This window comes from Paramormyrops kingsleyae, chromosome 19 (assembly GCF_048594095.1).
Source record: "Paramormyrops kingsleyae isolate MSU_618 chromosome 19, PKINGS_0.4, whole genome shotgun sequence".
NCBI classification, from domain to species: domain Eukaryota; kingdom Metazoa; phylum Chordata; class Actinopteri; order Osteoglossiformes; family Mormyridae; genus Paramormyrops; species Paramormyrops kingsleyae.
Window position 1 is genome coordinate 21,536,940 of NC_132815.1, and position 14,191 is coordinate 21,551,130.

Sequence of the window (14,191 nt, forward strand, 5' to 3'; positions counted from 1 at the left end):
GGCGCGAGTGGGAGGCCTTTTCGCCTTGCAGTCAGCTCCTGTAACTCCAGGATCACCTCCATGACAATGGGTCAGGCGATAGTTACTCAGTCTTATTAACCGAGCCTGTGGAAGTCGCACTGTCCTCCAATTACATTTTTATAACACAAAAACACGTATTTATAAAGGTATGTTTTTTCTCACACATAGCTAAAACAAAAAAAATCACTTCCATAATCTTTATTTTTGAAAGAGCTCATCTGAGGATGTGGCTGCTGTTAAGTATTGTTTGGCTGCACTTCTTTGTCGATTCTTCCCGCTGTTACTTTAAAAAGTGCACTCTGTTGTAGTTGCCTCCCATTGTCGAGTCCTGCCCTCTAATCCGTATCTCGCTCGGATTGTGTAAGTTGCCATTTAGCAGTTCTGCTCCGATGCCATAACTGGGCTTCTGAGTCTGTGCTCTCCAGAAGCCTGTCGTCAGTGGAAACTCGTGTTTTTTTTTTTTTTTCTTTTTTGTTTTTTTTCCCCCGCTGTTTGCATATTTCGAAAATAAAACCGGACAGGTTCGTCTGGTGTGGGAGCAGCCCCAAAAGTTTTAATGGGAATGCGACTGCGGAAAGGTATGGCACTGAATGTCGACCGGACGACGGAGTTTTCTGTTTCTCAAACATGCCTTCTCTTTAACACCAAGCTTGACTTTTTTGTGTGTTTGGTTTTTCTTGGCCGTGTTGCTAAATGTGAGTGGCCTAATTCGCAATGCGAAACCACTTTCTGTATGTGCTCTGCTTTAGCTAGAGTTACTGACCGAAAGGAGATTTATTTGACGCACATGCAGGCCTCGTTCTTAGACAGCTGCGGGTATAGCAGCAGCCATCTCTTAACGCTGTCGTACGTTTATCCTCAAGTGCAGTTTGCACTGTATTTGAGCCTGACTAACACTATTCGCTGTTCTCCATACACAGCACATCAGAGTGTCTCTTTGGATGTGATTTTATGCTGATGCAGTGGCCGTATGGAAGAATTCACTCACTCGGTCGGTTTTCTAAGATATTGGAATTGACAGGGTTGAAAGACAAAGTATCAATATGAAATGCTAAGAGAAGAGGCACAGATCGTAGTTGATTAGTCTGAAATCACTGAAATTAAATGTTGGATTTTATAGTTACACGATAGGGTTATGGGATAAATGACAAATTTCTCATTGAATAGTCTACGCTGTGTGTGTATCTGCCCTGTGTGTGTGTGTGTACCCTGTGTGTATCTGCCAAACCTCTGCTCAGTTTTCCCACCCTCCTGTGTGTATAGTTTATGGTAGCTGGACCCCTCTCCTCGTTCAGCACTCACCTGCAGCCTCTCTCTCTCTCCCAGGGTCCCGCCAGCCAGTGAGGACGGCCAGTGGATCCCCAGAAATCTCAGTGCCGCTCTGCACCCTCCGTCTGCAGGAGGACTGGTTCATGTGATCCCTGGTCCTCCCCCCTCCCCATCTTAGGTCGTTGTGGCTGCATATTTTGACAGTGTGGATTAAATACAAACTAGCCATCATTTGAGGAACTGGACCGTTACAGTGGCCCCTCCACCCCCCAAACCCCCCCCCTGCCCCCCCCACCAGCCTCCTCTCGGCTTGATGGTGTAGCCATGAGCTTGCCACCTCAGGCGAAGCCCAACGCAAAGAGGACCGGCAAGCGCATCACTTTCTTCGACGAACAAGCCATGCCCATGAAGGAGTCACTGCAGCAGCACGGCGGTGGGGGGGGCTGCTTTGGCATGCGGGCCCCGGGGTCCGAGCCGCCACGCGGCGACATAGTCTTTGGCCCCGACAAGAATGAACAAGCACGGGCTCACTTCCAGCACGGCGTGCCTGTCAAGTGGCCCGAGCAAGACCCTGGCTGGCCTCAGGGCATCCCCCGCACCTGGGGGCAGGGCATGGGCCCGTACATGGGCGTGAGCGATCCAGTGGGCCAGGTCACCTACGCCAAGCCAGCCCACGAAGCAGGAACCATGCAGGTGCCGCGTAGGGCTGCTGAGAAGCAGCCGAACCCGGCTGAGGCATACCGGGACCCGGCCAAGACCCGAAGCCTAGAGTGGGAGCAGCAGGCGCCTGCCGCCATGCCGCAGGTCTCCTTCCCTGGCTTCCCGCAGGGCCACAAGCCCGGCGTGCTGCACGGCGCCGCTCACACAGCCCCCAACTCGAACGTGCTGCAGCCCTTCCAGCTAGCGTTCCGCCCTCCGAGGCAGCACCTGACCTCTGGCTACTTTCCGACCCATGGCGCCATGTCTAACGTGAATTACGGGGTGCACGTCAAAGAGCAGCAGCAGCAGCAGCAACAGCTGCAGCATCTGAGGCAGCAGCAGCAGCAGCAGATCCAGCAGCAGCACATGCAACAGCAGCAGCAGCAGCACATGCAGCAGCAGCAGCAGCAGCACATGCAACAGCACATGCAACAGCAGCAGCAGCAGCAGCATTTATTGCAGCAGCAGAACCAGCAGAACTACCTGGACATGTACCCTAACGCGCACCACACCCATGCCCACCCGCACCTCCACCAGCAGGCCCCCAAGGCCATGGAGGCGGTGGGTCACCTGCAGGGGACCACTGTTCCCTTCGGCCCTGTGAATGTGGATCCCCGTGCCCAGGGGCCCCTTGCGGACTCTCGACATCCCTGTGACATGCCTCAGCTCCAGCTCCGTCGCTCCCGCCGCCTCTCCCGGGAGGGCGATGTCCCTAGTGTGGTGCTGTGGGGCCAGGATGCCCCAGAGCAGCCGGGCCCTCGAAACGGGGCCCCGGATGGCCAGGGGGGCGCCACCGAGCCACAGGGGGCCCCGATGGGGGTCATCCAAAGCACGCGCCGGAAGAGGAGGGTGTCCCAAGAGGCCAATCTAGAAACATTGGCACAGAAGGCGTCCGAAATGGAGTCCCTGCCTTCGCAGGTCGTCAAGGTAACCGCTCCCTCCCTTGCTGTCACTGTAGCACGGCAGTGAAATTCACCCTATGACTTCCAGCCGAAATCGGTGGGTAAAAACAGCAGGATAAAGAGACCCCCAGTATATATTAGTATGAAAACCATACTGGGAGATTTACAGGCTTGTGGGGTTATTCTGCTAGAACGCATCCTGAGCCGAAAACCCCGTATTTCTAAGGCTGTTTCACCACGTTAGATTCCACATCTTATTGGTGCAGGCCAGCTTTGCACTGGGCTGGCTCCGTCGTGGGTGTCGCCACAGGAAGCGGGAGCCGGCTGGTGATGAAACCCTTCACTCAGCCCTTCCCTCGCTCATTTCACTGAGGGACGCTTCTGCTCTGACCAGGCGCTGCATTTTTATGGTGATTTTTCGGTGCGGCCTCTCCGTCGTTCTTCTCTGTGACCGTGGCCATGCCGTCGCTTTGCACTTCGCCTGCCCCGCACAGATTTTGTGTTCCGTGGGTTCAATGCGTCATGGCACGCCATGCGCGTCAGCGGGGTTGTGCAACGCGGCGGCACTAGGAGCAGGCCGCCTCGCCGGGGTGACGGACCCACCGGTTCAGTCGTCGAGCTCCAGCAGGTCGCGCCTTGCAAACCTGCAGCTACGGGAAGTAACTGCAGCACGCGAGCATCGGTGTCAGGAACAGGGAGTAGAACGGGGGCGTGGTCCTAACAGAGCGCAGGATGCGTCGCATGGGACGGGGTGGGGGCAGGATCCAGAGGTACTGGGTGTTTTGCCAGGACGACAACAGAGCGTGTCCACACACCTCTGCATTCCTACGATCTGGGACGGCAGCAAGCCCTGCATTCGGGAACGCCCTTGGGGCTGGGCAGGTTCCACTTCAGGGAAGGGGAGATGCGTCGCATTCCAGAGCGCAGGAGATCTGCTTCCTGCTGGCGAAGGCACCTCCATCAGAGGCAGGCTGTCTAAACATGCAGCTCGCTCCACACTCCTCCTCTTCTCGGCAGCCAAACACAAATCTCTCTTCTTTCTTTTGGCTTGAATAAAGTAGAGGAGGAAGGGATGTTGTTCACATTCAGATCGCCACGTTTAGCGGCGTGGCCGACCTGTCATACTTCTCTCTGCCAGCAGGAGGAGCACCTGAAAGCCCACGATGGCCAAGAGTCCGCCGAAGGGGAAGGCCAAGGTGTCAAACGTGCTCGTGATGACAGCCTGCTGCCACTGGTGATTCCCGTGTCTGTGCCAGTGCGGCAGACTGAGCTAGAACTGTGCTCCGGGTCAGGGCATGGCCAGACCGGCTGGAGCACCCCCCGGCCGGGGCAGCAGGACCCTACGCAACCGGAGCACAAGGCCTCCGTCATCGTGACGCGACGCCGCTCGCTGAGGAACTCTCTGTCAGAGAGCTCTGCCCAGGTGGGTCTCGCTTTGCATCGTGGGAATTGTGTGGCTTGACTTTTCCTTCCACTTGACAGCAAAGGGAAAGTGGCTTCGGTAAGACGCTTGACCTTGTAAAGAGGAAAACTCTGTTTGATATCATAACTCCATTTGCTCGGATCTTTGGGTCTTATCACTTCACAAAAACATTCAGTGGATGAGAACCTGCACCTGAGGTAAATGGCACCAAAATAGAAACAGCAGCGATAGGTGTAAGAGGACAGAATGGGATGTTTGCAGATGCCACAGCCATCTGAAATCTGAAAGTGTCTTTTTCAAACTTTCCATGTCAATGGTTCTCGTGCTGGACACAGGATGATTTTCTAACTCTGTGAAATTTATTGTGGGGGATTTTAATTAACGTTGGGCTTCTCATAAGGATGTCTTGGAGAGTTGGGGAGAGTGTGTGGGTTTAGGGTTCGGTGGTGTTATAGCAGTATTTTCATTGTACTGCTGTGTTTTTTTTTTTGGCAAAATCTATCATGGGAAAATTTAAACGTGTAACTTAGCCCTAGTGATGTGAAAGAACTGGTGCAGATCAAGTCGCAAGTCTTGGGTTTTTAATAAAAAAATTTTTTTTATGTTTTTTTTTAGAGCTGGGGGAGTGTGTAGGGTAGACTTGGGTAGTATTAAGATTTACTGCAGAATTCCGCAGTCAGAAACAATGTAAGCAGCAGTAACATTTGGTCTCAGAAGAAAATCACAGTGAGCTCTGTATCTGTCTGTATGACATTACATAGTATTTCTCAGTTATAGGTGTGTCTGGTACAGTTTCTTATTGTTATGTACCAGAATTTGTTTGATTATAGTGCAGATGCATATTGTATAGTTAGACTTCTAAGTAATATAAGCAATATAATAATATCTAATTGGTGGAGATGGATTTGTGCAAATTGGCATCTAAGTGGAATGTGCAGTAAATTAATATGTGTAGATACAGAATTGTGTGTCGTAACTCGGACTCACAACATTCAAATAAAAACACATTTATTGGCTTTTGTATTTCCGGTTCATCCATACAGTACTTCTGGAAATTGTACAAGTTGGAGGACGTGGGGAGAGTGAGGATTAGGGACGGTGTGATTGGAAGACATTGTTGTTCCGATAGCAACTTTCCTAGTTAGCTTGTAGGTTTTGGCTCTCTCTGGTTACTACATATTTATGTTTACTGTGCATTGTGGGAAAATTTTTCCTGTAATTTGCAGAGCTTTGGGAGTTGAACCCCTCACCCCCCCCAATAATGAAACCGTGCGCCCCTCCAATGCTGAAAGATCAGGCTGTCTGTCCATCTCCCCCGGTTGCAGGATGAGGGGGGTAAAGACGACGACGGCAAGTCGGTGCGGTGGAAGCGTCGGCCGCGCCCCGAGCCACTCTTCATCCCGCCACCCAAGCCCAGCTCGCTGATCGCGCCGCCGGCCTACCACAACATCACGTCGTACCAGAGCCACCTGCGCTCGCCGGTGCGGCTGGCCGACAGCACCATGATCATCCCACCGTACACGCCGCCGCCCATCCTGAGCCCCGTGCGAGAAGGCTCCGGCCTCTACTTCTCCACCATCCTGTCGTCTGTCGCCGCCAGCAGCCAGGGCCTACCGCCGCCCCCCACGCCCAAGACCTCCACCCGCAGCCTGCTGCGCTCCAGTGAGTATGCCCCCCCCCCCCCCAGAGTGGTGAATCTTTGTTGTCGTTTATGTCTTGCTCATAAACACATGACCCCAGCTTATCGATTTGTTTTGCTTTGTGCTTGCAGCCAGTTCAGATATAACACCCCCAATCCTCCCGGTCATGGGGGAGGCCACTCCTGTCAGCATTGAGCCGTGAGTACCCCCCTACCCTGGCCCTTACTTAGCCATACCAACTTGCCATTACTCCTCCATGCCTGAGGGGGCAGCATTTAGTCCTTGGTTTCTGACCGAAGCGGCAAAGAATGCATTGGCCTTCACGACCCAGATTGTTTTTTTCTTTTCCTCATTTGTCTTATCTGCTCGTATAAAAACTTCCTTCTGTAACGCAAGAAATTGTGCGTGCCGAAATGAAGGACGAGGTTTTCCCCTCACATCAAGTCTTCTGGATAAACAATATTTTTACATGGAAGTTATGTGAAGGTTGCCTTTGAATGGTTAAAATGTTTTCATTGACATATCTGTTTTGTGTATTTCCCTTTTAACTGAGACGGCCCACTATCAGCTAACGGATGACAGTACTCTTCTGATGTTGTTAAAGGGTTTAAATTGGACAGTTTGTCATTAACAGAGGAGAATAGTCTGAAGCTGTTCTGCGTCACATAGTGCAGCTTGTGGTATGTGGCCCTCAGCAAGAGCTTGTGCAGAGACTCTCTGCCTCTCTTAATAGGCGGATAAACATCGGGCAGCAGTACCAGGCGGACATACCCACACTGCTGGACCGTTCTGTTGCACAGCAGGACGTGCATCTGGCCGACCTCGTGTGGCTCCCGGTACCGGAGCTGCAGTCGACACCTTTACTGCAGGAGCGTGGTAACTATCCTGCCACACCTGACAGACATTTTAAACGTGTCCGCATTTAACAGGCTGTTCTTTTTAAAAGCTTACATCATTCTTCTCCGACCCCCCACCCCCCCCCCCCCCCCCCCCAACGCCCCTGTCCCCTCTGCAGTGAATGACCTCATGAATCTGGCTTGCTCCAGTGCTGTGTGTGGGGGTGGGACGAATCAGGAGCTGGCTATGCACTGCCTGCACGAGTGCAAAGGAGACGTCCTGGTGAGCAGTGCATGCTGGGACATTTTGAGAAGATGAAAGCAGTCCAACTCTCTCAAGCACCGCATGTACAGGGACAGCAGGGCACCGGGGGTCCTCTAGGGAGGCTCCAGTGGGCATCATTGAGGCACCAGGGTGGCTCTAGGGGGACTCTGGAGGGGTCTAGGGGAGCTTTTCATGTTCCAGCTCTTGGGAAATCCCCCTTGTGTTTTCGCCTGTCCCTGGGCGGCCTGAGTGTCCTATAACCTGGATTAGACCGGTCAGCTCAGAGCCGTCTGATCTGGCTGTGACGGCACTGTGGATCTGTAACGGGTATGATCCCGGTTTAACCTCAGCGGCTCAGTGGCTAATCCTGGCAGCCATCGTCTTACATGCCTGAACCGGAGCTCTACTCCTCACGCGTTTTTCTCCGAATGCTGCCTGTCGTGTCTGTGGGGAGGAGGGCCAGGGGTGGGCCCGCTCTGAGCTAAAAGAACCGCCTGTCTTCTAGGTTGGTTATAAACATCATCATGCTGGATCCCAATAATTTTTACAGAACAGATCCGGAGAAATGAGTATGAGTTCATAGTGTTCAGCCTGTGTTCAGCCTGTGTTCAGCCTGTTCTCTCCCCCTTTTGCTTTTGTTCTGTTCTTGTTCAGTTCTGTTCCGCTTGTCGCAGATGGTGATGTAGGCTGCTGTTGACAGGCCGGCCTTGTTGTTATCCATTATCCCCTGCGTTTTTTTTCTTTCTTCCTGGTGCGTCAATCTGCCTTTGCTTTTCAGAGAGCCATGGAGCTCCTGCTTCTGAAGAATCCCATTTTCTCCAAGACGCACCCGCTGGGAGACTATCACTACTCAGGTGGGCCGCCTGGCCTCACGCACGCGCACACACACCCACGCACGCGCACACACACCCACGCACGCGCACACACACCCACGCACGCGCACACACACCCACGCACGCGCACACACACCCACGCGCTCTCGGGGGCTGCAGGCTCTTAAGCTCACGCGCGCGGAATGTTCTTGAAGCCAGAAGGCGGGCTGTAGGGGTGTGTGTGTGTGTGTGCGCACGAGGCTTCGCTCTGCACACACTGAGCATGTGCAGCTGCTGCGTTCTCTTCCTCCGTATATCTGTGTGTGTGTCCCTTTCTCTCAGGGTCAGACCTTTGGACACCAGCAGAAAGAGGCTTCTTCAACAAGGGCATTACCGCCTATAAGAAGGACTTCTTTGTGGTCCAGAAGCTGGTGTGTGAAAACCCTGGGGATGAGGTGTGGGGGGGCGGGGGAGGGGGGACTGCCGTGTGTTTCAAACCCCCTGACAGCATCAGAAGTGTGCAGTGTGGAGAGTTACACCCCAGTGCGTGTGTGCATGTAATCCCCTCCCTGCCCCCCCCCCCCCCCCCCCACAGGTGCGCACTAAAACCGTGGCCCAGTGTGTCGAGTTCTACTACAGCTACAAGAAGCAGGTGAAGCTCGGCCGTAATGGCGTCCTCATTTACGGGGAGGCGGAGCCCGGTGAGCCCAGGGCCTCGGACGCAGAGGTGGATGTGAAGGTGACCCCCCCCTTCACCCCATGCGCACACACACACGCACACACCCCCCATTCATCTTTAATGAAAAAAACCCTGATCCCAACAATGACAACCTTAACTCCTACCCAGCCATAACCTTTATAATAAATACACAGATTTTTATAAAATTGAGTTTCTCCTTATGGGGACTGAAAAAATACCCCCACAAGATAAAAAGGGAAATCTGGACCCATAATGTAATAATTACAAGCATACACACACATACACACACAGCTGCGCATTTCTCTTTTTGGGGTGAATCTCCTTTGATACGGTTTGCATTCACTTAATGATTTCAGAAATGCAGGATTGTAAAAACTGTTGTCTGATCCTTAGGGGTGTCTCTCCATTACTGTGGCGTGCTTTTGAGCGGGACACAATCTAATTATTTAAATGCGAAGGTCGAATGTTTACCAATGAAGGCAAATTAACATTGTGGGGGGGGGGTGCATGTCCCTCCTGGATCCCACCCCCCTGCCTGGACATACACTCTGCATGGCTGTAGGTAGAATGTATGGCAGTTCCAGGCATGTTAGTTTAGGGTCTCTCTCTGTCGCCAACACAGACCTCTCAACGGTTTGACCAGTGGAAGGAGGACGACGAGCACCCCAAGACAGAGGGGGCGTGTGAGCCGAAGCGGGAGGCAACTCCGGCCAGGGTGGTGCGAGCGCTGCAGGCCAACACAGGCGTGAGTGCCGAGGGGGAGTGGCTTCATTGGCAGGCTGGAACGTATTACTTCAGTCGGGAGGGTGCCGTACTGCTCCTTCAGTGTTCCACCCACAGCATAAGTGTGGAAAAAAAGCTAAAAAACGAAGTGATTGGGAAGGCCTGCAGGAGATCAGCGCAGCGCGTGCGGGGCAGCTGGGTGAGCAGCGTGCCGGTTCAGAACATCATGCTCCCACAGTCTGAGCTGTTGAGAAATTCAGCGCCAGTTGGAACAGAGCTGGGGCTCTCGGTTCCACCCATTGGCCTGGGGAAGGAGGACGTGCTTCTGGGCCCTTCTGAGCTCACTCAGCAGAGGTGGGGGCTCAGACACGGCGCACAGAAGAGCTTTGCTGGATCGTTCACTAGCTGGGTCGCTTAGCTCTTGCCAATCAGAGGTTTGTTAAAGCGGTTAACAAACTGCTGGAACTTAAATTCGTTCGTTTTTGGTATTTTCCTGAAACGTAAAACCCTTGAAGTGATAGATGAGAAACACACAGATTTGGGTTGCCGTGTAAACATGTGTCCTGGGTTCACACCTGGTAGCATTGTGTTGTGGTTTGACCTCCTCCCCTTTCTGAAGGGTTTTGGGGAGGGTGGGGGGGGGGGTGTTGTGGAGGTGTGTCTGCCTCTGACTCGTGGCCGTGATCCCGCCTCGTCTCTCCAGGAGGAAGAGCGGAAGGAGCCCCCCCAGGTCAGACAGACCCCCCAGCCACCACCGGCTGTCGCCTCACGGCCGAAGAGCGGGGCAGCCCACCCGGGAAAGGCCCCACTGGACCAGGAGGGCACGTTCCCCTGCAAGAAGTGCGGCAGGTGAGTGACCCCCCAAGACCCCAGCCGAGCCTATAATCTCTCAGGACTCAAAAAATTGGGATATATCACAAAGAAAAATCAAATCCACAAGCATCACTGGTATTAATAGTATATTTTAAGTAGATTTTTCATGTGTTTACAATAAGTTCGTTTAGGTTTTAGAAACTGGTCAGTTTGTAATGAACTCAATAATAAATCTGGATTATTTAGTGTAAAGAAATATGTATAATTGACACTCTGGATCATAATCCGAGCATGTTCTTTAGTTATTCAGTACAAATCTCTAAATATTTAGCTGCGGGGAGTAGAAGGTGTCTGACAGTCTTTTGTCCAAGGAGCGTGTAGAGCTGTAGGATCGGGAGTACAGTGCACGCTCACTGCGTTACGCACTGCCGCAGAAGCCTTTGGTCGGCCTGGAGGTACAGGAGAAGCTCCGACTCAGCATGCTTGGCAGGCGCTGCGGGCTGCTCTGTGCCTGCTGTTATTGGACCTCAGTTGCTGGGTGGTTCCCCGTCCCGGCCAAGGTCCGGTCCTGTGGCCTGCCTTGTCGATCCAGCAGTGCAGGAATAGAATGTCGTTTTCCTTTCGTTAGCAGTAAACAGAACCCAAACCCTGACGAGAAATAGTGTTCTTTGCTGGACACGGGAAGCACAGAGACGGGAATAGAGCACTGGCGGGACACACTGGCCACACTGACCGGGAACACTGTTATTACCAGCTGTTGCCTAGCAATAGAAACGCGGCTCAGGTGGAAAACAGCGCCCCCCAATGGCTGCTCGATGAGTGTGCGGGCCAGTTTTGGAACTTTTACTGCTCCTGATTGCCACCTGTAGGCAGGTTTTGTGAATATAATCACCTGCCGATTCAGTGGCGGATCACGTCACATGTCCGTCACATGTCCGTCACATGCTGCTGCGTGACTCTGCCCTCTTCTTGATTCCGCCCCCAGGGTTTTCTTCAAGGTAAAGAGCCGCAGTGCCCATATGAAGAGCCACGCCGAGCAAGAGAAGAAGGCGGCCGCACTGCGCCAGAAGGAGGCTGAGGAGCGGGCGGCGGCCCAGGCGGCGGCCCAGGCGGCAGCAGCAGCAGTGGCGGCGGCGACCCAGCAGAACGGCGCACGGGATGGCACCGAGGACAGCAGCACCGAGGAGTCGTCGGAGGAGGGCGAGGACAAAGAGGATGCGGACTGGCACTGAAATGTCCCCTCACCGCCCTTCCCATCTGTGGTGTCCAGAGACTCCATGCCGTGCAGGTTCACAGTCTCCGCCCACTGGCACAGGACTCCGCCCACTGGCACAGGACTCCGCCCACTGGCACAGGACTCAGCCTACGCCAACATGCTTTTGGGGGTCAGCTGTGCTCGTGCAGTTCCACTCTCATCTGGGGGAAGCAATTTCAGGAGCTGGATTTTGGGGATAGCAGCCATTATCATTGGGGTTAAAAGACACTGGTGCACGCATGCACACGTATGTGCGCGTACTCTCTCAGAATTTGGAGGTATGTGCAGTGAAACCCCTGACTTGATCTCAGATGCAGCATAAATATTATACTGGAGGCTGGAGTGCCGGTCAGGGAGACCCAGCCAGATAGTGGAGTGTGTGTGTGTGTGTGTGTGTGTGTGTGTGTGTGTGTGTGTGTGTGTGCGCGCGTGCGTGCGTGCGTATACTTACGTGTGCACACGCATGCCAGTGTCTTCTAATGTTTTTTAACGAACCATTGATACACAAGACTTGGTCATACGGTATATTTTAAAGACCGCAGTGGTAATACACCTTCGCAGACCTGCCAGAACAAGGTGAGCTGTTTTCGTGTCGAAGTGCTGTGTTTTGGGATAACTTTGTTTTTTTTTTCCTCACTGTAGATGCCTTGTATGTTTTTGATGCTTTTATATTTGCAAGACAATCCATTTTTATTCTGCTCTTTTGTATTGAAAAATGTACTTGCTATTATTATTATTATTATTATTATTATTATTATTATAAATAATATTATTGTTATAATTGTTGTATATTCTCCAGTGTAATGATACTGTTATTGAAACTGGTGTCTACTTTACATTCAAGTTCTCTTTTTCAATGAACTGTTCAAACTTTGAGAAAACTGTGACGCTTGATCAGATTTCTCTGGAAAACAGGAAAGAACAAATGTATTTCCCATGTGCAATACTGTGTAAACAACACAGTCTCCGCCCCTCCTGTTCTCTCCTCGCCTTAAGTCGCTGGATAACATTATTCAAACAAACAAACGCCGCTAACTAATGCAGAACGATGCTGACAATCAAGAAATCCAAACTGATTTCTCAGGGTCTGTCGTCTTTTTTTTTTTTTTGTGCATTTTAGATGCAATGTTTACATCCGGCTTCACCTCTTCTTGTCTTTCTTATAGCACCAATAATGATGTCTGTATATGTGCATGTGTGTCTCTCTCAGCAAAATCCTTCTGCTGAAGTTCCCATCAGCTGCGGGAGGAGGTGTGATTTTGTATTTCTGTTTGTTTAAATACTTTATTATGGATGCGTAATGATCAAGAATCTAACTTCACAAATGCAAAGCTAAAACGCTACTGTCACTCTGTACAGTCTAAGGGAATTTTAAAACGAAGGGTTATATACATAATGTATGTACAAATATATAAAAATGATATATCCACATTTTCTATATTATTTTGATGAGTTACGATACACTAAAGGAAAAAAAAGTATTGCGTGCTTTTGCTATAGTAACTTATTTGATTTCTTAAAATGGAGTTTTTGAATAGTGATGAACATTTTTGATTAAAATTCATGACTCTTGTAAGTGGAACATGTCTTTTGCTTTAAATCAGCCAAATGTGAAAGCCAGTTATTCCCCTATAAACACTTTTTCCCCCCCAGAGTGCAATCTCTTAGCATTAGTTAACTCCATATTGTTTATGTGAATTTGCTGTTAAACAATTGTCCAGCAGGTGGCACCATTGCTGCACTAGTTTGCTTTCCAACTTCCTCCCACCAAGGGCCACGTGGATCTATAGTGTGGTCACCACATGTGTTATCTAGTATTACAAAACCTTATCGGTATAAATTGATTTATGCTGATTAATTTGTTATCCTGTTTCTGTTTAAGGCCATTATGGAGATACAGAAAAACAGCTTTGTCACCTTTGCTCTACAAATGTAGACAAACATTTGATAGATGTTGCATTTGTTATTCAAGTAGATGCATATTACTTAGCTGAACAAAAGATATGTTTATTAAATGTAGTCTAGTTGATAGTGAATCCTGGTGCCTACAGAGATGTCATTTCTGCCATTATTCTATATCTACAGGCTTTGGAAGACATGCTCACCCTAGCAACTTATATCCAGTACAACACAAAAGCAACAAATGATTGATTGTACACTAGGTTAGGTAGCGAAGTCTGGCGCACAACTCATGGGGGTACTGTTGGTGGGCTTAGCAAGGACGTGCTGCTTCTGGGGTTCTGGCATCGTGCGTCTCTACGGTGATCTGACCGGTTGTCATGGGGACCACCGCACTCCGTTGTATCTATGCTTCACTACACTAATTTTTCACTCCTTTTTGTTTTGGCTCTGTTTGCTCGCAGAAGGCTCTATCTTCAGTGTAATGCAACAGTATTTGGGGTTCTACTGGGTGAAGGGGGGGGGCATCCCAGCTCCATATGGAATGTGGGGCTCCTGACAGGAGGGCAGTGGCTGTTTGGGCTCTCAGTGGTGTTCGTTGGGTGAGTATGTTATTTGAACTCCAGCTCTAGGGCCATTCCTGCTGGTATATATGATGAGCAAACCTGACGAGGATTAGTGGTTTGATAATGGATGGATGGATTAGCTTAGTTTAACCGTCAACCAACCTGCTGCTTGAAAACTGATTTTAAATGTATTTATAATGCATGCAGTGGGTTTTTTTTTTTGCCTCATTCTTCCATCCAGCTTTCATTCATCCATCTTCAATAAGGACTTTTCCAGTGAGCTTGGGCCCTATCCCAGCATGCCTAGGGAACAAGGCTGGAGAGCAATTATTTGTCTTCCATAACTGCACCTTAAAGGGGATGCCAGA

General features: G+C 50.9%; 1 protein-coding gene across 2 annotated transcripts; it reads left to right on the top strand.

Annotated features, from left to right (window-relative positions):
- The first annotated feature begins 1,564 nt into the window (after nucleotides 1-1,564).
- On the top strand, nucleotides 1,565-12,930 carry LOC111859943 (mitotic deacetylase-associated SANT domain protein-like). Of its 2 annotated transcripts, none has more exons than XM_023843129.2 (12): nucleotides 1,565-2,916; nucleotides 4,030-4,314; nucleotides 5,640-5,976; nucleotides 6,086-6,152; nucleotides 6,688-6,830; nucleotides 6,970-7,073; nucleotides 7,834-7,909; nucleotides 8,210-8,298; nucleotides 8,463-8,606; nucleotides 9,190-9,312; nucleotides 9,994-10,139; nucleotides 11,089-12,930. In XM_023843129.2, the coding sequence occupies exons 1-12, from the start codon at nucleotides 1,615-1,617 to the stop codon at nucleotides 11,333-11,335; spliced, it is 3,063 nt and encodes a 1,020-aa protein (XP_023698897.2). In that variant the 5' UTR covers nucleotides 1,565-1,614; the 3' UTR covers nucleotides 11,336-12,930. The 2 variants fall into 2 exon arrangements, with proteins under 2 accessions (XP_023698897.2, XP_023698898.2); XM_023843130.2 differs by having other exon boundaries at nucleotides 4,033-4,314.
- The last annotated feature ends 1,261 nt before the right edge of the window (nucleotides 12,931-14,191 follow it).